The following is a 21476-nucleotide window of genomic DNA, read 5'->3' as shown; positions in this document are numbered from 1 at the left end:
ATCCTGATCAACAAGTGCATTATACTATGGCAGATCAGGATCTTTGTTGACTGCAGTTTGATGCAACTTATGAGCAAGTATATACGGTATCCTATTATACCATCAGCTAACATGCTGGCAGATCAAGGTATATACTAGTTTACAAGGAACAGAATAAATCTGCACCTAAGGGTGTGTTGTTTATGTCAGGCAAGTAGATCTAGGTTTACACTCTTTATACCTGTATACAAGTTATACATGTATACATTCAAATTTGTCAATGACACTAAATTAACAAAATCAGTCTATTTGTGGTGGCAGATTACTACAACCAGGTATAAATGTCACATCTGGATCCAATCTGTTGTGAATTAAACAAGGACTAAATTACCTAGTCAGCAGCAATATCTTTTTAAGAATAATGACAAGCTGTTAATGAATGATAATTCAGTATTTGATGTCCCAAAAGCATGCCTGATGTAATTTTCTGTTGTAATTACAAAGTTTATTTGAATTTTATTACATTTTTGGGGGACAGAACAATACTGCAATTAATTATAAAAATATCTAAAATATCTGTATTGCAGCAATCATCATATTAAGGTGTAATCGATCAAACACATTACGTTCACAAATGTGCTGGAACAAGCAATTTATCTCTCAAATATGTGACTTAAGACTAAAACATGTACAAGAAGTTAGATTAGAAACATCTGAAGTTGGCATGGTCACTACAAAGGGCTGAAGTTGGCATAGTCACTACACAGGGCTGAAGATGGCATGGTCACTACACAGGGCTGAAGATGGCATGGTCACTACACAGGGCTGAAGTTGGCATGGTCACTACACAGGGCTGAAGTTGGCATGGTCACTACACAGGGCTGAAGTTAGCATGGTCACTACACAGGGCTGAAGATGGCATGGTCACTACACAGGGCTGAAGTTGGCATGGTCACTACACAGGGCTGAAGATGGCCAGGCAGACATAGATCAATTTGCTGAGAAGCTGCCTTGTCCTAATGAAGTATCCATCTCCCGAGGTTTCATAAATGCAAATTAAGTTTAAATGATAATCCATAAGCAAATCTTCTAAAACAGATACTTGTGATGGTAAAAAAGATGAATCATCAAATCATCATCAACCAAATTAACAGTTCAAAGAAAATGTAAGCAGCAAATCAGAGTATGTTTAAAATTTATACCTTATGACAGACTGCCATTTTAGTCATCAAAATCCTCATTTTAAACCACTTTCATTTTATACCTTATGACATACTGACGTTTCAGTCATCAAAGTCCTCATTTTAAACCACTTTCATTTTATACCTTATGACATACCAACGTTTCAGTCATCAAAGTCCTCATTTTAAACCAGACTTTCATTTTATACCTTATGACATACTGACGTTTCAGTCATCAAAGTCCTCATTTTAAACCAGACTTTCACTTTATACCTTATGTCAGATTGCCATTTCAGTCAAAGTCCTCATTTTAAACCAGACAATCTACTGCTATTTTGACGTGGGCAAATGGACTCCATTAGTGGATTTTTGGTGAAAACTCCAGGCTGATATGACCATCAATTCAAGAGAAATGGTGAAAATATTTTCAATATGTTCATATTAGCAGCCATATTTGTGTGGTCAGATCAGCAAGACTTTCACAGAATCAACAAGATATTATTATTATTCTGGTGAATGTCAATATGACTTTCCAATTAGGAGGTGTAGCAATAATATGTTCAAGATGGATGCAATGGTGGCCATACTGGATGTCAAATCCATACCCCATGCTAATATGACATTTCAATCAAGTGGACAAGCAATAACAATAATTTCAAGATGGCTGCTTTAATGTCATTTTAGACATCAGATAGCACCATTTATATTTATGACCAAATAAAGCAGACCTCATAAAAATTCAGTGAAAACCCAATGTTCATACGGCTACACATACTGGAGCAGAAGCAACAAGATTTTCAAGTTAGCAATTTTGATTGCCTGGGCAAAAACATCTTTATTTCGAAACAACCAAACATCACAAGTAAAACTTATTTGGCAGACTGTCACTTCTGCCAAGAAAGAGTCATCTCTCAAGACATATTGTCTTTCATAACAGGTATATGTGCAAATGGACCCGTTTTCAATGAATTTCAGGACTGTTTAACACATTAACCCCTGGTGACGAGTTTACATGGCAGGAGGTAGTAGTCTACTGCCGAGCTCTGTAGTGTCAAGGTCATGTAAGATACACTAAAGTGGGTTGTATTATAGAAAGGTAGACAGACATAGCTCTACAATGATACCAAATAATCTGGAAGTTCTAGTTGCACTACAAAATACAGAGGCAATAACCTCATTTTTGGGACCTGATTTTTTTCCCCACCCAAAATTCGCCCGTGGTCAGAATCCGATTTTGAGTCTGGATTTTAGACTTTTTGGTCTCAGATCTAAAGCAGACCAGTATGAACTGCAAACAGACAGATGAACCTTTGCAAAAAGTAAGATAAAATGGGCATTTGGAATAAAGAGTGGTCTAGATACCAAAATAATGGTTCCATTTAGCAACCCAAAAAAAGAAAGAAAAAAAGAATTCCAACTTTTACCCTTCTGCTCATGCGCAAGCCAAATAGCCAATGAAAAACGATGTTTCTAACACAACTAGGCAGTATGTTATTGAAAAATCACCTGGGATTTGGTGTTTTCGGATCTATTCAGAAATAGCTTTCAAAATGTGTTTCCTACTAGATTTTCAGGCAAAAATGACAAAAACCTCCAGGGGTAAATGTGTTAAAATACTTCATGCATTCACCTCAAAATAATTTTATGTGCCAATAAAGATATACATCGACCATAAAACACGAATCATGTTTATATGTGAACATCGTATATACATGTATTTGTATACGAACTTCAAGAATGAACTACAGCAATATTCATCCAGTGGTTGAAAGTTTCACTTTTTTTACTCAGGCTTTGAGGGAATATGGAACAAATATCAATACAGGAAATCCAAAGACATAATTAACTAATCCTGAAAGAGAATAAATTTACTTAAAGACAAAAGTCAAAGGTTTAAGACACCAACAACATAAGGGATTAACTAGAGAACTGTCAGCACAGAGATGAACAGATAAAGGTTTACTGTGTGGCTTGTCTTCATTGTAACATCAAAAACACAACAAAAAAAAGAAATCGCACAAACCTGTCAAAAGTGGAACCATAGTGGTTCACCTCCCCCACAGTGATTTTGTTGCTGATGATGAAAAAAGAAGTAAGGTCTCAAGCTAGTACTGCAGAAAAGGTTGTGTTTGTAGACTCAACAAAATAATCCAGAATTTTACCATGTGTTTTAATATTCATATTGCTATCATTAAACAATGGAAAGCATTGTGCAGTGATAATTGTAAAGATCTGGAAGTATTTACTAGATGTGCAGCTGCCACAGAAATGGCAGTAACTAGATATTTTTGAAACTGGAAATCATCATAGCTTTAAGTGGGAAGCAAATCAACAGAAGTAGATTCTGCAATTTTGTGACTGATGGACTTCATTTTATATATATATATATATATATATATATATATATATATATATATATATATATATATATATATATATATATATATATATATAAGGGATCACAAAATTCTAATAGCTCTTGGTTGACATTTTGTAACAAATATCTCATGTGGCAGCAACATAACTCAAATTTATTATAAAAACTTTCAAAGGAGATGTAACAAGTCATCAAAAAAATTTGTCTTCATATAACTGATTATTAAATATACTGGAAAATGTTTACTTTTCACTTCAATATTATGTTAATATTCTCCTTCCATGATTAACTGGTTTTGTCTCAAAACTAAATTATTTATTTAAAAGTAACTTTTTTCTTTCAGAAAACTATAATGTATGACAGAATTTCATCCCCAAACCAGTATATTATTCCACTCCAGTGTATTAAAATTAATCATTGACAACAAAATGACCTATTATTTTGAAAATCGGATGGTGAACTTTTATTTCATTAGGTCCCGAAACAAGTTTTGGATAATGATAAGTATTTTTTTGTTTTTGTTTTGGACCTAGTCTGCTTTTAAGAGGTGAAGCACATTATCACAATAGGCCACTTGGTGTAGGAGGAAATGATGCATTGTCTACAGCACAGGCCCTGTGCCAATTGTTCAATTTTTTTTTGTTAAGTGCAGGTCATAAGCTTTCACACCTCTTTTGACTTGTGCTTAAACTCTATCGAGTGTATAAACAACTTGGAAAACAAAAATAAGTCATCGATGCCTCTGTAATACCACAAAATAATGACCCAGATATGCAGATTTTAGTTTCAACACTAAAATGTACATTGACATTGTACTGCTATGACTAAGTATACGTCATTTGGAGGGCAACAACCATTCTAGTTGTTCAGGGTGAGGGATTTGCTGTTACAATCAAACCGACCAATCCATGATTGCTGATTATTAACCTTAGTTATCAGCATACAATGTACACCTAATTTTGGATTATCTAATTTGGGATTATTTCACCTTTTCTTTCCCCTGTCTTTACATGACTTTGCTGAGCATTAAGTACAAAACCTTAGTTATCACCATACAATTTATATATAATCTGTGATTCTCTAATCAGGAATTATTTCACCTTTTCTTTCCCCTGTCTTTCTGAAAATGGCAAGAATATATGTTGTGGATCCCTGTTCACTCATGAAATGAAATGGTTTAATCCCAAACTTGGTTAAAGTGGTAACTATATAATCCCCTGGATGACTTTACAAAGACCTCAGGCAGTTTCACACCTATTACTATATACATGAAATACAAGATGAGGTTAATACCCACAAATTTCAACCTGAATAATTATTTATCAATTCTTAACAGGCATTTCTGTTTATTTTTTTCACAACTGGTTAAAATAGAAATATCAGTCCCACAGGGCATGACTGGCATATATGACTGATTCTAGAGGCATGGTATATTTGTGTTTCTCTAAAAACTGCACGAAACTTGTCAAAATTATAGACACCAGGTGAACATGTGAATATAATTCTGAGTTACTGAGCTTGTCACTTTAAAGTGTTAAATGTATGTATTGTGTGTGTGATTTGGATGTTTAACGCAACTTTAAGAATTCTTCAGTCATATCGCTACAATGTCTGCAGTGTGGTAGTTTATAGTGATGTCTAGCACTGGGGCATCATGCTGCAGAGATGTAGCATCATGTCCCACCCAGTCACATTATCCTGACACCAGGCCGACCAGTCCTAATACTAACCTCTTAATGCTGAGTGCCTAGTGAGGCAGCTGTTAGTACCATTTTTATAAGTCTTTGGTATGACTTGGCCGGGGATCGAACCCACGACCTCCTGCATCCAAGGTATATACTGTGTATAAATCATTCAAGTTCTTAAGTCATGAAGCTTTTCATGAATTACCCAGAAATGTCAGCATTTTGTGTCGTCTCACTTTGAAGATTTTTTTCAGAGTTGTGAGGCCTTCTTTCTTTATCCTTTGCAAATGTTTGTCTGCATCTTCATACATACATGAATTCATTCTGCCTGAATACGTGCTCTTATTACTTGCACTACTTATTAATATTGACAAGAATAATGGCTGTTCATTGTTAACAGTATACAGCCTAATCCTATGTTTTATGACTTTTTTTATATAATGCACCAGTAAATCTGAGTTTACACTATTTGTGCTTGGTGCAAATTGTTGATCATCACTGAAAACTGTATCCTGGTTCATGTGGTATAATGTGATTTGAAAAATATAAAGGGAAAGGTTCATGGCACATGTTTTCTTACTGCACACAGAAAGACATTTAGTCTCCACCCAAATGCAAAGCAGTAAAGACCCAGATAGGCTGCCATCATATATTGAAGATCATGGTCTATGCTGTCTCATCTGGTGATTTTATCTGGGTCTCTGTGTGTGTGTGTGTGATTTGGATTTTTAATGTAGCTTTAACAATTTTTCATATTGCTACAATGTCTGCAGTGTGGCAGTTTATAGTGATGTCTAGCACTGGAGCATCATGCCACAGACATGTACCACATCTTAATGCTGAGTGCCAAGCGAGGCGGCTGTTAGTACCATTTTTGTAAGTCTTTGATATGCTTCGGCCAGGGATCGAATCCATGACCTGTATCCAAGGCATATGCTCTAACCACTAGGCCACCAGAGCGGTCTTTTCTGGGACTGTAAAATGATGGTCTGTGCTGTCTGATATGTGGACTTTATCTGGGACTGCAAGATCATGGTCTGTGTTGTCTGATCTGTGGACTTTATCTAGGACAGCAAAGATATGATCTGCTGTTTGATCTGTTGACTTTATCTAGGACAGCAAAGTCATGATCTGCTGTTTGATCTGTTGACTTTATCTAGGACAGCAAAGTCATGATCTGCTGTTTGATCTATTGACTTTATTTGGGAATGTAAGATTATGGTCTGCTATCTGATCTGATGTATCTGGGACAGTAAGAATATAGTTTGTGCTGTCTATCTTTTGACTTTACCTGAGACTGTAAGATCATGGTCAGTACTGCGTGCAGGTGGGATGCATTATGCTAAAAAAATTACTGACTGTGTTATGAAAAGTGAAACCCCACATCTGTACCTTCAGTAATCACATCAATGTCAACTAATGCAACTCCTTATCAATCACACTGATAGCCTTGTCAGAGTCAGAGATAGCAGCCTCGGGCAAACTACATACATGTACCTCAGAAATTATAATTTTATTGCAAACTGTGCAGACTACATGACATCTCTCTCTCTCTTTTACTGCTATTGGTTAGCTATATAATACAGATTTACTACCATACTAGTATCTTCTGACTAAAATAAGCATACCCAAGAAAAATCAAATACCAATGGAATAGTCATAAATTTATACATAGTATATTGTATCTGTACAGATTCCATTTCAATCTGACCCCGATTTCTTACCTGTAACATTTTCATTTCAAAATTCAATGGACAAGGGCAAAGACTAATGCAGCCAAGCCAAAGTAGATACAGTAAAACCTGTCCTGAAAGACTGCCCTTTTCTGCCAAAAAAGTATGGTCTCCCTAGACAGGTGGTCTCTCATAACAGGTCACATTACTATATAATCAATAAATTTGTGCGTTGGGAATATCGTTTCTCGAGAAAAGTGGTCTCTCATAGCAGTGGTCTTATAATACTGGTTTTACTATACAAGTTTAAGCTGCAGAAATATTGTGAGAATAGTTACCATGGCATATGACCCAAATATATTGACTGATTGTTCAATCATGATACAGACATGAATTATGTACAAGTCATTATTACTAGCATGGCAACTGTTATATTGGATCATACAGTGATGGTTGATCCTGTGCAATAACGGCTGAGATATGTTATAAATGGATAGATTCAGATCATTAATACCAATATGACAAATATTCTATCTGAGCATAACATGCTGGTTGATATTGTGACATAATGAGCCAGACATGCAATAAATAGACACTTTCAGGTCGTTAATGTTTGCAAGTCAGTGTATATATTAAAATTTAACATAATCCCTACCAAGTGTTGGAACCAAAGTACCAGGACAAAAAAATGAATGTCTTTTATCCAAGCAAGATTACTGTTAATATGCAGCAATGACCACTATGTTATAAAAACATAGTTCATTAATAACAGCATAACACATGTTCCTTGCAAATGACTTTTATGTTCACCTTTTGACAGTGACAAGGTTATTTCTGTCACTAGTTACAAACCACTATAAAATTGGGGTACAGGGAAATAAGTAATTGCTTGGAATGTACAGATTTTGTTGTGAACTACCTATATCGGAGGTGCTCTACAGATAGTATTCACTTCTGTGAGAGTTTGGGTGTAAGGTTAAGTTCTTTACATTTGTATTATGTGCAATGGAGAGAATGTTGGTATACTTTTATGTTACTTTCATGGTCTGTGGCTAAAATTTCTTACTGTACTTGAGGAAATTGTACATGATCTAAGTACACTGCTAACTTAAATGAATGCTCCCTTGTGCCAAAAAGAATGAGGCTGCTACCATTACTATATTGTTGGTATGTCTTCAAACATTGTTTATGGACACCAAGATTATGTGGGTAAAATAATATTTTATTGTCTTTCAATGTAAGGACTTCATTTATAAATTTTTAAGAACATATCTGGATATTGTACTTGTGGAAATTGAACATGATCTACGAAACTGTAGAGTTCCACCATTATTATATTGTCTGTATGTCTTGTGTATGTTTATGGACACCCAAGTTTGTGTGAGTAAAATCATATTTTATTGTCTTTTAATGCCTGGATTTGATCTAAAAAAAATTTTTTTACGAATATATTTTCAGATACAAATGCAGCTCCATGTTAAAAAAAACAAACATCACATTCAGAAAGTTGGGGAATAGCTTAGTTGTAACTGGAAATATCCTTGTTAAGTTACACATATGATCCAAATAGACAAAATTGGGATAGCCACGTTTTACTATTCATTAACTCGCTGACACAGATAAAACAAATAACATTTTATTATAACTATATTACTTGCCTGTGGGTATAAAATTCTCAAACATAAAGACATTAGAAGACATCATCCCCCTGTGGTAAAAGAGAGGTGTTAAACATATCTTCATTTTGAAGAGTTCGTTTAATACCTCCATTGTGGATAATACTAAAACCATCATCTGGCCATGTACCCATTGCATGTATAGGCATTCCTTCAGTGAATCATAATGCATTTTTAAAAAAGATTTGAAAATCACAAATACCAGATCCTTTTCTCATGTGTATTTTATATAAGGCAGTTTCAAGTATTCAAATATAATGTAGTTTCCTATTAATCTTAAAAACTTTTAGTAATGGAATGAACAAACTGGAAGTGGGATGTGACCAAAATGTTGGTTTTAGAACTGATTTTTTACTTATTTATAGAGACTAACATATTTTAACACAAATACTAAATCTTATGTCAGTGTCGGTGACCTAATGCATAGTTTAAACATGGTTCTCCCAATTTTCAACAATTTAAGTAATACATGTAACAGTTTTTTTAATGTTTTCAGTCCCTGAATGGATTAATTTTAAGATGTTTTAGACAGAAAAGAACAATTTTTTTCCATCTGAAGACTTGCAGAAAATATCTTACATATGAAATATCAGCAAAATCAAAAAAGCAAATATGACAAAGCTCACTGCAATGTCAAAAATACATAAGAGCAGAGGGTAAATACAGCACATTCAGCAGTGTTTGAAACCCAATCTTAATTTAAAATGTATGTCAGCAACCTATAGCATGTGTGCCAATCGTGGCATGCCAGACTCTTTGGAAAGGCATGCAGTACAAGTTTTGTATTGCATGTAGTAAAAACAATAATTAAAGGGATGAAAATGACCTGGGCATGCAGCACTCTGCAACTGAGCAGACACAACACAGCAGTTCTAAAAGGTGGCAGATGCCTGCTGTAATATATTCCAACAGACCTTACAATGTTATTGTTTTAGTTTGAGTGAGATTTACAAGTCCTGAATTACAAAATGAGAAGTTTTATCATCAAATACGTCTGTTCAGAGATTTCTTTTGTGCATTTTTGTTGGCTTGGGTAGCTGAAGTTGTGGAACTCATTGATGGCCTTTACAAAGCATAGACAAATATATTACGATCTCAGAATGGGAAGAAGAAAAAAAAGCATTATGCAATAAATTACGTTCTTTACAATATCAATGTAGCACAGACTTCCATTTGTCTTCAGCATCACGACTAGAAGGTGTTTGACTTCTGAGGATAAATTTTCTCTTGCAAAAAGTAAACAGGACTAAGTAAACACGGTTTCTATTGGGGGGATTGTATTCTATTGAAGGTGGTCGCAAGAGGTGGTTTTACTGTATTTGGAGAAAGAGTACTATACCTTGTAATATCGAATTCATCTTATTTATTTTCAAAAGATTTCAACTTGGACATTTATGTGAGAAAGCTTGCCATTAGGTTCTCATGGGTCGGTTGTTCTTTCTGGAGTTTTCCCGGATTCTTCCTCCACCATTTATACTTGCTGCCATGTATAGCCTATTTTGTGCTGAAAAAATGGTGCTAAACCATACAACAACAACTTGGACTTTTATGTCTGATTATGTTAATTTATGTTCCATCTCATCCTTGAAGCCTTCATTTTAAAAAAGTGCCCCAGACAGGCTAAATATGACATGAATCAGAAAAAGTGATGCTTATGTCATATTACTGACACCCTTGATAAATTACTGTTAATGATGGGTGATAAAATTTGGGGATCACTGAGTTAAGCATTAATTTTTTTAATACAGATCTTTGACATTTGGTTTGTCACAGCACAAAAGTAATTGTTTTGTTCCAAGTATACTGAAGGAACAAGTTTCAATATAGCACAGAGATAAATTGGGCATACATACAAAAGTATTTGTGTTTTCTTCCATGTATGTGGAAAAGACAAGTTTTAATATTGTTGTTGTTGTTGAAGGGTTTAACGCCATTTTTCAGCACATGATAGGCTATACATGGCAGCCAGTATTAATGGTGGAGGAAGAACCCAAGAAATCCCCGGAAAGAACCACCGACCCTCGAGAAGCTACTGGCAAGCTCTCACACATAACCACATTGGCCGAATCAGAGACTCGAACCTACACAGACAGAGGTGAGATGGCAGTGATCCGTAACAGAGAGCGCTTTAGACCTCTTGGCCATTCGGGGCCCCTTTTAATATTGTATAGGGATACATTAAAGGTGTCAGACCAAGCCATATCAATGATTTCTTTTCCCAGGCTTGGAACAAAAGACAAATGTGGTTTTGTACTTGTCACATGCTACCCCTTTTACACTTTCCAAATATTAGTTACTATAATGGCACAGGAACAGTTGTCAGTGAACCAATTATCTCTACTGAACTAACATCTTGCAAATGGACAATAATTTTTACTTATTAGGAATACAACTGAAAAGATATAAAATCTATATCAATAATAAGTCTATATCTGTAGCTGTACATGTGATACTAACTGTAAATTGTAACTGTTGTACTGAAACACTGCAATTTGCAGAAGTCAGTGATGTAGTTTTCAGTCTGGGAATGTGATTATGGAAATACAGGTTGAACATCCATATCAAATACATGACCAACCATGTAATAATGTAGTCGACTTTCCAGACCCGTTTGCAAATTTCATCTGTAACAAAGTACAAACCATCAGAGATAACTTGACAACACAATCTCAATTGACTCGTTGTCACCATACAGTTGGGATACAGAATTTCAGTGGCAACCATTAGAAGCGTTTGAACCTGTTTATATGGATTTAGTATGTACAATCGTTATGAAGAGTGCACCAAAGTGCACCAAATGTGAACTTGATCCAATTCCAACATCACTGCTACCTGAGCGCTTAGATCCAGTATTCACTTACTGATGTTATTAATACCTTTCTCTCAAATGGGAAATTCCCATCATTTTTCAAAACTGCCATTGTAAAGCCTCTGCTGAAGAAACCAACACGTGACCATAACGATTTAAAGAACTACCGTCCAGTTTCTAATTTCCCATTCATATAAAAAATAATAGAAAAGGTTGTTCTATCCCAGCTTGTATCTCATCTGAATTCAAACAGTCTTTTTAGTGATGTACAGTCTACACATCGCCCATGCCACAGTACTGAAACTACTCTTCTAAAAGTAGTTAACGACATTCTCGCTGCTTTGGATAGTGGAAAGATTACAGTCCTCACCCTCCTTGATTTGTCTGCAGCATTTGACATAATAGACCATGATATATTACTTCACAGTCTCCAGCATGTATTTGGCATTCATGATATAGCCTTACTGTGGTTAAAGTCCTACTTGGTCAACAGGACACAAATTCTGTCCGCAAATGGAATACACTCCAGCCCAGTTAATCTATGTTGTGGTGTTCCACAGGGGTCTGTTCTTGGACCTGTTCTCTTCATTCTATACACTCAGCCGCTCTCAAGTGTCATAGATCATCATCCAGTGTCTCACCAATTGTACGCTGATGACACCCAAATATACAAATCTAGCCACCCAACCGAAGTTGATGCTACCATCCAAGGTGTAGAGAGGTGCATTTCTGATGTGAAATCATGGATGACAAATAACAAGCTGCAGATGAATAATCATAAAACTGAGGCCATTCTGATCACAAGACAAAGACTTTCTCAGTCATATCCTTTACTTCAAACTATAAATATCAGTAACACCAACATTAAATTCACACAGTCCGTATGAAACCTGGGTGTCACTCTGGACAGTACTCTCATGTTGCACCAACATGTCATGAACATATGCAAGGCTGCATATCTTGTGTTGAGATGCATCAGCTCCATTCACAAATATCTTTTAGTTGATGCCACTAAAACACTTGTGTGTTCATTAGTACTTTCAAAACTGGACTATTGTAACTCAATTCTGCCTAGTTCATCTCAACATCTACTTCAGAAACTTCAATACAAAGCTGCTCGGATCATACTTAGAGTACCACGATTAGAGCACATCTCCTCGCTGCTCTGTACTCTATGCTGGCTATTCATTCAATCCAGAATCAAACAAAAAATTTGTTCTATGTGCTACGTTTAACTGACGGACTCCAGTCCAACATACCTATCTAACCTCACCCATGTGTACACACCAGCAAGATACTTAAGCTCCTCCTCTGACAATCATATACTCATTATTCCTACTATGAAAACAAAGTCATATGGACAGCGTTCTTTTGCATACCAGGGCTCAGCAATGTGGAATGAATTGACCTATCGCCAGTTGTCAATCATTCCGCTCGACTGACCAATCAGCGAGCGCTATTATACACACCTCCAGACGCTGTTTACGTCAGCCATTTTCCTCCGACAAGCTGCTTCTGTCGATATTGACTTGGCTATTGTATATATTTACAAATTTCGCAACGGTTCGGAGAAGTCGTCCCACTTCATCTGGAGAAGTCGCCCCAAGGATCATATATAGTAATTCTGAGATATAGCCACATGGTTAAGGCTTTATTTATTGTTGTTTTTCTTCAACTTAATAACTTATTAAATTTATAAAATTTGCAATTTTTCAACTTTTCCATTTGACCAATTCCATTTCTGTACTTAACAAAATATAAGTGTTATCTGTCCCTTTTGGTCTGCTCTTCAAATCCTTAGATTTATTTTAATAATATTTGTAGAGATAGTGTTACCAATATTTTTTATTACATTTACATCTAAAGATGAAACATGCGTACTAGATGCAGTATAAGTAAATTTAATCGTCGGGTGAAAATGATTTAGGCGATCAATCATTTTTTCAGTTGAATGCTTCCAGATTATAAATATTTCATCTAAAAATTGTAATTCGTATTATTAAATTGAAAATAATCATTTTCCAAGACAATTTTTTAATATTTTACAAATATCTTCGCTAGATAGTGTGCTATTATTAGGAATGTTATCAAGAAAATATTTGCACACTTCAATACCATCTGCATGTGGAATGTTGGTATATAGTGATGTTACATCTAATGATACCAGAATTTAAATTATCAGATAGATGTGGAATAGACTTCGACCTTTTAATGAAATAGTTGTATCTTTAATGTATGAAGGAAGTGATTACATTAAAGGTTGTAAAACTCTATCAATAAATTTGGATAGGTTTTCAGTATATGAATTACAACTTGATATACCGGTAATGGGTCATCCTGGAAAATTTAAAAGTAAATTATGGTCAGGATTTTTAGGAGTTTTGGGTAATATGTAGAATTGAGGTGTACATATGTTAAGACGGAATGTATCAAATTCCTCATATATGGAATTATTATTTTTGAGGTGTACGTATGTTAAGAGGGAAAGTATCAAATTCCTCACATACGGAATTATTATTTTCAGCGATCTCATTAATGCATGTTGAAATTTTGTATTTAATTTCTAATTAACGTTCAATTTCTTTAACATAATAACATAATCATCTTGATTCACAATAATAATAGTGTTTGACTTATCCTTTTTAATCACTATGCTGTCGTCATTCATTAGATTATATACAGACTTAATTTCGTCCTTATAAATATTACTATGATATTGCTTTAATTTAGTTAATATCTTTTGTGATCGAGTATATATATATATATATATATATATATATATATATATATATATATATATATATATGAATCACGTAAAAGATGGCTTAATTGTTTTATAAAAAGGTTATTTACGTGACAAGTGTTGGGATGACTTCTCCAGATACGTGGGGTGAGTTCTCCGCATACCGACATAACTTAGATGAGTGCAAGCGATGGATAAATGCTCTCGCTTTCTGTCTGTTTCAATGTTGTTTCATGTTAATGTTATCACGCACGCCATTTTCACAGAATGTTTGTCGGAGGTTAAGACATTGTCAACTCACGTGTTCGGTAGGCGGAGTGATCTACCTTCTGGCGTAAGGTCAACTGCCCACTGAACTTAGACACAAAGACAGTGATCCCATTCAAGAGTGCTCTTAACACTCACTTATTTCAATTGCAAAAACAAACTTAAAGACCTAATAATGTTCCCTACCTTAAATATTTTCAACATGTTTTTATGTTTTTTAATTTCATGGCGTTTGTTTTTTGTAATAACATCATTATATATGTTTTTTTTTTAATTTTTATGTTATAGGTGTTGTATAACGTTGTAAAGCGCTTAAAGCTTCTAAAGATTAGGCGCTATAAAAAGTCCTCATTATTATTATCATTATAATAATAATAAATGGGTATGTAATAATATCCATATCAAACAATATCAGCCATGAAATATTTATGGGCATGTAATAACATCTATAATACCATCAGCCATGTAATAATAAATAGGTATGTAATAACATCAATATTAATCACCATTAATCATGGAACAATGGGTATGTAATAACATCCATATGAAACACCATCAACCACGTAATAATAAATGGGTATGCAATAAGATCTTCACATATTATGTTAAAGTTTAAATGATAGTGTGGTGTACAGATTAAGTAAATGCCGAAGACCACTGAAAAAACTTTTAAATATAAAGTGAGGAATGCTATGTCTACAACTATGCATATAACTCCCACAATTACACATCCCCATTATACATCTTAAAAACACCACCACAAAACTTAGCACAAATTCTCAACATCGACATGCCATCAACAAGTACTGTCACTGCCAGAAATGTAATACCCAATGCTTCACTTATACTTTGTGGGAGAGGAAAAAAAATAGTTGTTGAAAATATTGCAAAAATATACCTGTATGACTAATAAAAAACAAACTTATGACTCATATGTATATGCTGGACAAATGTTAAAAGTAGACTATGCATACTTACATTTTTGTGTTCAGGATCCAGTCCCTCCCACATGGATGCTACAATTTTTGAAACCTCACCAAAGTTGACAGTGGAGTTCTGTCCCTTTATCGCAGCCTGGGTATCACGGAAGAATAGGGCATATGCTGATACTGGCCTGTAAAATAGTAATGATCTTATTAAGATGTCTGTGTTCAATATCTTCAGCTTAAAAAGAATTCAAATCTACTTTCTGCAATTCATTTATATTATAAATAAATACCATTTCATCATAATGAGCAGATTGTTGTCAGAAATGCTACAAACAAACAAAATACAGGTTGGTGTGGAAAAATCATTCAAAATTCAAAACGTTTCATAAAATTGTTAGAACAGGATTTTTCTAATTTAACAAGGAAACTAAATCTAGAAAGAATCCTACACTCTGAAGTACATGAAACAGAATGATATACGCAACATGACAATAACCAGCATTTGTTCAAATGTTTTTGTTACAAGCATGCTATAGGTATTAAAATGATGTTCTGGACAAAACATGCATAACATTTTCCATCATTCTCGCTAAAGTGGTTAATTACAAAACATGGTTGGTAGTTATGGTGCCCAAATACTGAGGATCACGACTTGACAGTGCATGCTACTTAAGGCACAGATTCAGTCTACAAAGTGAACAATACAAACAGCCTCGATAATGAGACTGAAACTGTTCAATAACAAAAGACCAATTTTCTCATGTTCCTACACATATGGTACTTGCCAATCCTAACAAAGAAAAGTTTTACCAGAGAATATTTGGTTTGGTTTTATGGGTTTAAAACAATAATTTTTCAGCTTACATTAGGCTATACATGGTAGACAGCAGGTTATTTGACGAAGGAAGAACCCAGAAAAACCCGGGAAAGAACCACTGACTCATGGAAAGCTATTGGCTTTCTCACACACCTACATCTGCTGAGCCAAGACTCCAACCCACATGGACTGAGGTGAGAAGTCAGTGATCTGCACAGTTGAGTGCCTCAGAAAAGTCAGCCAACTGTGAGCCTTGCTTTCTATACGGAAAAAATCCCTATTTTGGATGCAGATTCCATCAACCCATGAATACAGAATCAACTTCCAATACAATATTATAAAACAAAATACTTACTTTTGTGGTTCATTGGGATCCTTCTTTTTCCTCTTTTTAGGTGTGCGGGGTTTCTTGGCCCCTTTTGATTCTGGTACAGGGTCATCTTGAGCTTGACGCTTGATTGCCAACTGCAACACATTGTGACTCAATTATACTTAATACTACAGCTTTAGTTCCAAAGCCAGGCTACCTAAATGTATATACTATGACCCCCCCCCCATGAAGACCATCAAAATAGGAAATGTACCATATAATAAAAGTTTTCTCAGACTCAAAAAAGCAGTCACATTACCTATATTCAATACGTTAGAAATAATGAAAATGATGAAAAAGACTTTTTCATGATTTTTAAGTCATTAAAAAAATTGTTCCAGACATTTTCAAGACCCGGAAACGCCATTTTCAAATTTTCGGACCTTTTCTAAAATTCCCGACCTCAGTGAGAACCCTGTATGCTGTAGAGTCTTTACCTGTGGTCTGTGTTGTAGCGCCTTTACCGGAGTAAAGCTGTCAAAATTTTAGGGAACTTCTACCAGGTACCCAGTCAATGGTAGATTGCATTAAATATGTACAAACCTGAAGTTAAGTCAACATTTTGTAAAATTTTTTTACAGTATCCTATAAATATCACCACCTTATGTCATCTGGTACAAAGTTCAAGAATTCATCCTCATTTTCTGATAAAGTTCTGAAATTCGTCCATAGTCGTCTAGTAAATCATCAAGGTCTAGTCATCACAAACATCATCTGACTTCCTTTCCTTGGCCTCACTGTCATATGCTTATTTAGAGACTGAGCTTTAGCTCTGTAAGTAACATTTTGATCCTACAATTTGTGAAATCTATTCAACGGTTTCAGCTACCAAATAACCATCCTCTGTTACTTGCCACTGTACCTCACTCGCAGCTCAAATCAAAGAGTTATCATGTGGGAAAACAAGCAATGGAATTGAAGTCAATTATTTACTGCAAGAGGCAGGCCCCTGGTTGGCACTTAAAAAGTACATGTATCTGCAGCTCAAATAAATAGACTGTCAACTTAAAAACAATGCGAGTACTGCCTTTACAAGCACTGGCAAAAAACTTGTGTACGGTAAATGGGTTATTATCAATGGGCCCGTAACCAAGTACCCATTGGGCTATGTCGTACAGGCTTTACCTTTGGCCTACGTTGCAGAGACTTTACCTGAGTGTTAAACTGTATGGGCTACTCTGATTAAGCTAATTAAATTTGCAACTTCTACTATTCTTTTAAGCAAATCCATGCTGGAAGCCTCACAAACGCCTTCATCATGACTGTCCCATATAACCTTCAAGGTTATTTCAGTGATCTTTAATGGATTTTAAGTTTCCCCATGTATACCTAAATGCCTTCAGGATTTAAATGCTTATAAGTTTAATACAGCTAACAAAGTTTCCATCAAACAAGATTCGTATCTGTACAATGCATTTACCCATACCGCAGACATGCAGACCAAACAGTTTAAAAAGAGAGCAAACACCGAATAGTTGCAGGAAATGGTTGAAAACCAAACCATTTATACATGTTTATAAAAACAAACATGTCCATAAATTGTAGTATGACAACCTAAAGTAGGTTTTGATTAACTGTTAACATGGTTTTTGTCAAGAACGTTAGTCAAGATATTTAAAAAATGTGCACAAAACTGAATATAAAGCAGCAGAAACTTCTATATGCTTGTTCTGTAAGTTTATGTACGTGATGTTTTGCTCACTGACACAAAACATCACTATCCATATCAAAACAGCATAACCTCATCCACAAAATGGCCCGAAAAATCAACTCTGGTCATTTATAAAAGCCAATGGCAACTTCTTTTTACCTTCATAATAAATTAATTATATCCTGACCTGGAGGGAGTGGGATGAATCTGATTCAAATCTGATGGACCACCAAATCAGCTTGTAAGTTCATCTGCAATAGCCAGCAGGTACTAATTCAACTCCCATAGCAAACATGGAAAAACCATCATATTCAAGAACTTAAAATTTCTGGGTGCTGATGATCAGACTTACATTTCTCCATGCAGAACTATCCTTGGTGCAAGCTTCTGTGTGGAGAACACCACATGATGTATAATCTACATGTGCATGAAACACGTTATTGATTCTGCACCAAATGAATCAGGTGCTACTTTCATTATTGAGTACTCCTAAATCAAGCCTGTAAAAATACTAAAATTGCATCAATAGAATTTTGTTGATATTTTTTTAAAATTACAGATAGGATAAGCTCCCAAAAGATATTTTTGCTAAAATTTTAATTTTCATTATTAACCAATAATGGACAACCAAACCCATATATTCTCTATTATTTGTTCACCCATTTCTAGACTGGTTCACAGTTCTTCCATATAATTAGTACCATGTGTCCTATATACATTAATATACCAATTATATCGTACAAATGGTCAGTAATTATTCAATTGCCATGCTAAGGCAATCTTTGTGATTATTCTGTCACTAACGTGCTTATGAAATTTAAAAGAACTGAGGAATTTGACTCCTTTAAGAAGAGTAGCTCAATGGGACTGACATTCTAATGTCCCAAAAACAAATTTACTTTAATTCAAACAGGGTTCATACAGAATTCTGAATGATAAATTCAAAGACATTTTGCAAACTTTCAAAGAGCACAAACGTAAATTTCCAAGACCTATTTTCGCTCGCATTTTGTATACAAGTAACGTTACATGAGAAAACGAATGCAAAATACTACAATATTGTTTAATGATAAAATTCAAACTATAATTAATTTCCTAAAATTGCTTTATAATGATCTGGAAGATAGGTTAGCATTAATTGTTGTTTCAGAAATATGTATGTGCATCAGATTTAATACAAAATAAATTGTTCTCTTAACAGAAATTAAAATGTTTGGGTTTATTTCAATTTTCAAAGACTTTTAAAGACCTCTGGGTATATAATCTGTCCAATTTTCCCAAACTTTAAATGCTACCTCATTTTTCCCAAACTGTCAGAGACCCTGAAAGACCATAAGAACCCTGTTAAGATAAGAACATTATTTTTAACTCCTTGAGTTTTTAAACCCTCTCTCAAATTTTTCAGTGACACGATTTTCAAAATTAGCCACTGTGGCAACGATCCTAAGTATGTAAGATGGGCACAACTTTGATTTAGGACAAATTAAACATCATTAGGAAACTTTTGGTGAAAACGCCATGTTGATATGACAATCCATACATGGCAGCCATATCTGAGATAAAATCAGCTCTACCGTATATACTTGTGTATAAGCTGAATAATTTATGAAAAAATAAAGGACTGGAAGAAGGGGGGTCAGCTTATCTGCGGACCAAGGTCTAAACTTGAAAGTTTTTAGGTCTTTTGGTTGACTACTGTAATGGCTGTAAATCTTGGGACACAAAACAGCAAATTTTTCCATGTTCTATGACATCATAATTTACATGTTCTCGAAGAGTGGTAATAAGAGAGGCTAAAATTCTCATATAGATCAACTAAGATCAACATCAATCAATTTTAGTTTTGTGTTTTAGCTGAACGAACATAACTTTCCACAAAATGGAAAGCTTGATGTTTTGGCATCTCCTATAGGGAAGTCAATCAACAAAACCCTGAAACTGGCTTGTGATAAGAGGGAATTTTGACTGGTAACTAAACCAGTACATCGATGTCTGGTTGCCCTTTATTCCACAATATTAGCACGATTACCATAGTCTGGTAAAATGGGGTGTAAGACATACAAATGCTGCGTGGTATTTTCATTCCTTTTTTTTATTTAATGATGGTAATTAAAATTGGTATATACGGTATAAAAATGCCAGGTGTTCACTCGTGTTTCTTTCGTGGGAATGGCACTACAGCATATGGAGTTACAGTATTTCTAGTTATCATTCTTGGGATTGAAATTAATTGTGGACGATTTTATTGTTTTTGTTCTGTGTTTTCTTCTTTTTTAAAATATTTTTGTAGAGGTAAAAAAAAAATCATTAATTTATGTGAATAATGTTTAAACTTAACATTCTATTTAGTGAAGAAGCAAATTCTTTATAGCAAAGTAATTATTTCGTCACAATAATAATTTACAGGTGATACAACAGAACATGTAGGACTTTTCTTGTTTAGAAGAAATGAAAATCAAAGACATATACATAATGTAATAATCAGGAGTTCTCTGAAAAAATCAGAAGATATGAAATCTGGAGGTAGGCTTGGAGCGGCCCCAAAAATTGGGAGTTTTTTCCCCCTTCTGACGTGAAAGTTGAAAGGTATGGTGTAAGGTCGCTTATATCAAACTACAACTCAGCTTTTACAGTATTAGCATAATTTTCAAGGCATTATTTCTGAAACTTTAATATTGTATTTTGGAGATATCATTAAAGTTTAGCTCAATGCTTGGTGCCCATGATGTGACTCAAAGGGATGTACTTAATTCAGCCCGTAATAAAATCTACAATGTACATGCGGTGGCGCTACTATGTAAACACTTTTAGGTGCCTAATTATGAGCGTTGAATCGAACTCTATTGTTTGTTCGTTGTGCTGTCATACTGGGATTACATTTCAATGAGTTAAGTATCTACAATTTCAAAGCAAAGTAACAACGTAGTTACCAGTGTATTGATTTAAAATGTCCAATGCAATAATGCATAAACAAACAATAATCGAGTCAAAAGGGAGAGGTAGTGTTACAGCAACTCGCGACTGCTAAATTCTTGTCATTGTTCGATCAAATTAAATACAAATCTAAATTAGGCAGAAACAATAAGAGAACAGAAAATTAAATAAATTACTTTTCACACAAGTTTAAACCATTTCTTTTTAATAATCATGCACGCCAACCTTGAGATAAGTATACATGTAATTTTTTTAAATACAAGTTTGCCTAAATAAATGCATTTAGAACTTACATCGTGTATCAGGAGATGTCTCGGAGTTGTAGGTCAGCTTATATGCGGGTCATGCACTTTTTAGTGTTTATACCTGGTCAGTTTGGGTGTCG

At 34.7% G+C, this 21476-nt stretch overlaps 1 protein-coding gene across 4 annotated transcripts in view; it reads right to left on the bottom strand.

The window, feature by feature from the left end:
- LOC149780819 (TOX high mobility group box family member 4-like) overlaps positions 1 to 21476 on the bottom strand; it is a 107566-nt gene that overhangs the window by 21532 nt on the left and 64558 nt on the right. For all 4 annotated transcript variants that reach the window (XM_089937884.1, XM_089937885.1, XM_089937882.1 and 1 more), the window contains 2 exons: positions 16492 to 16601; positions 15369 to 15504 (listed from right to left, as the gene is read on the bottom strand). In XM_089937884.1, coding sequence (XP_089794010.1) covers positions 15369 to 15504; positions 16492 to 16601 — 246 coding nt within the window. The remainder of the gene's footprint in view (positions 1 to 15368; positions 15505 to 16491; positions 16602 to 21476) is intronic.

This window comes from Sinohyriopsis cumingii, chromosome 16 (genome assembly GCF_028554795.1).
Source record: "Sinohyriopsis cumingii isolate HCF-2022 chromosome 16, ASM2855479v2, whole genome shotgun sequence".
Taxonomy (NCBI): Eukaryota; Metazoa; Mollusca; class Bivalvia; order Unionida; family Unionidae; genus Sinohyriopsis; species Sinohyriopsis cumingii.
The sequence above is the reverse complement of the archived record's forward strand: the minus strand, read 5'-3'. Positions and strand labels throughout refer to the sequence as shown.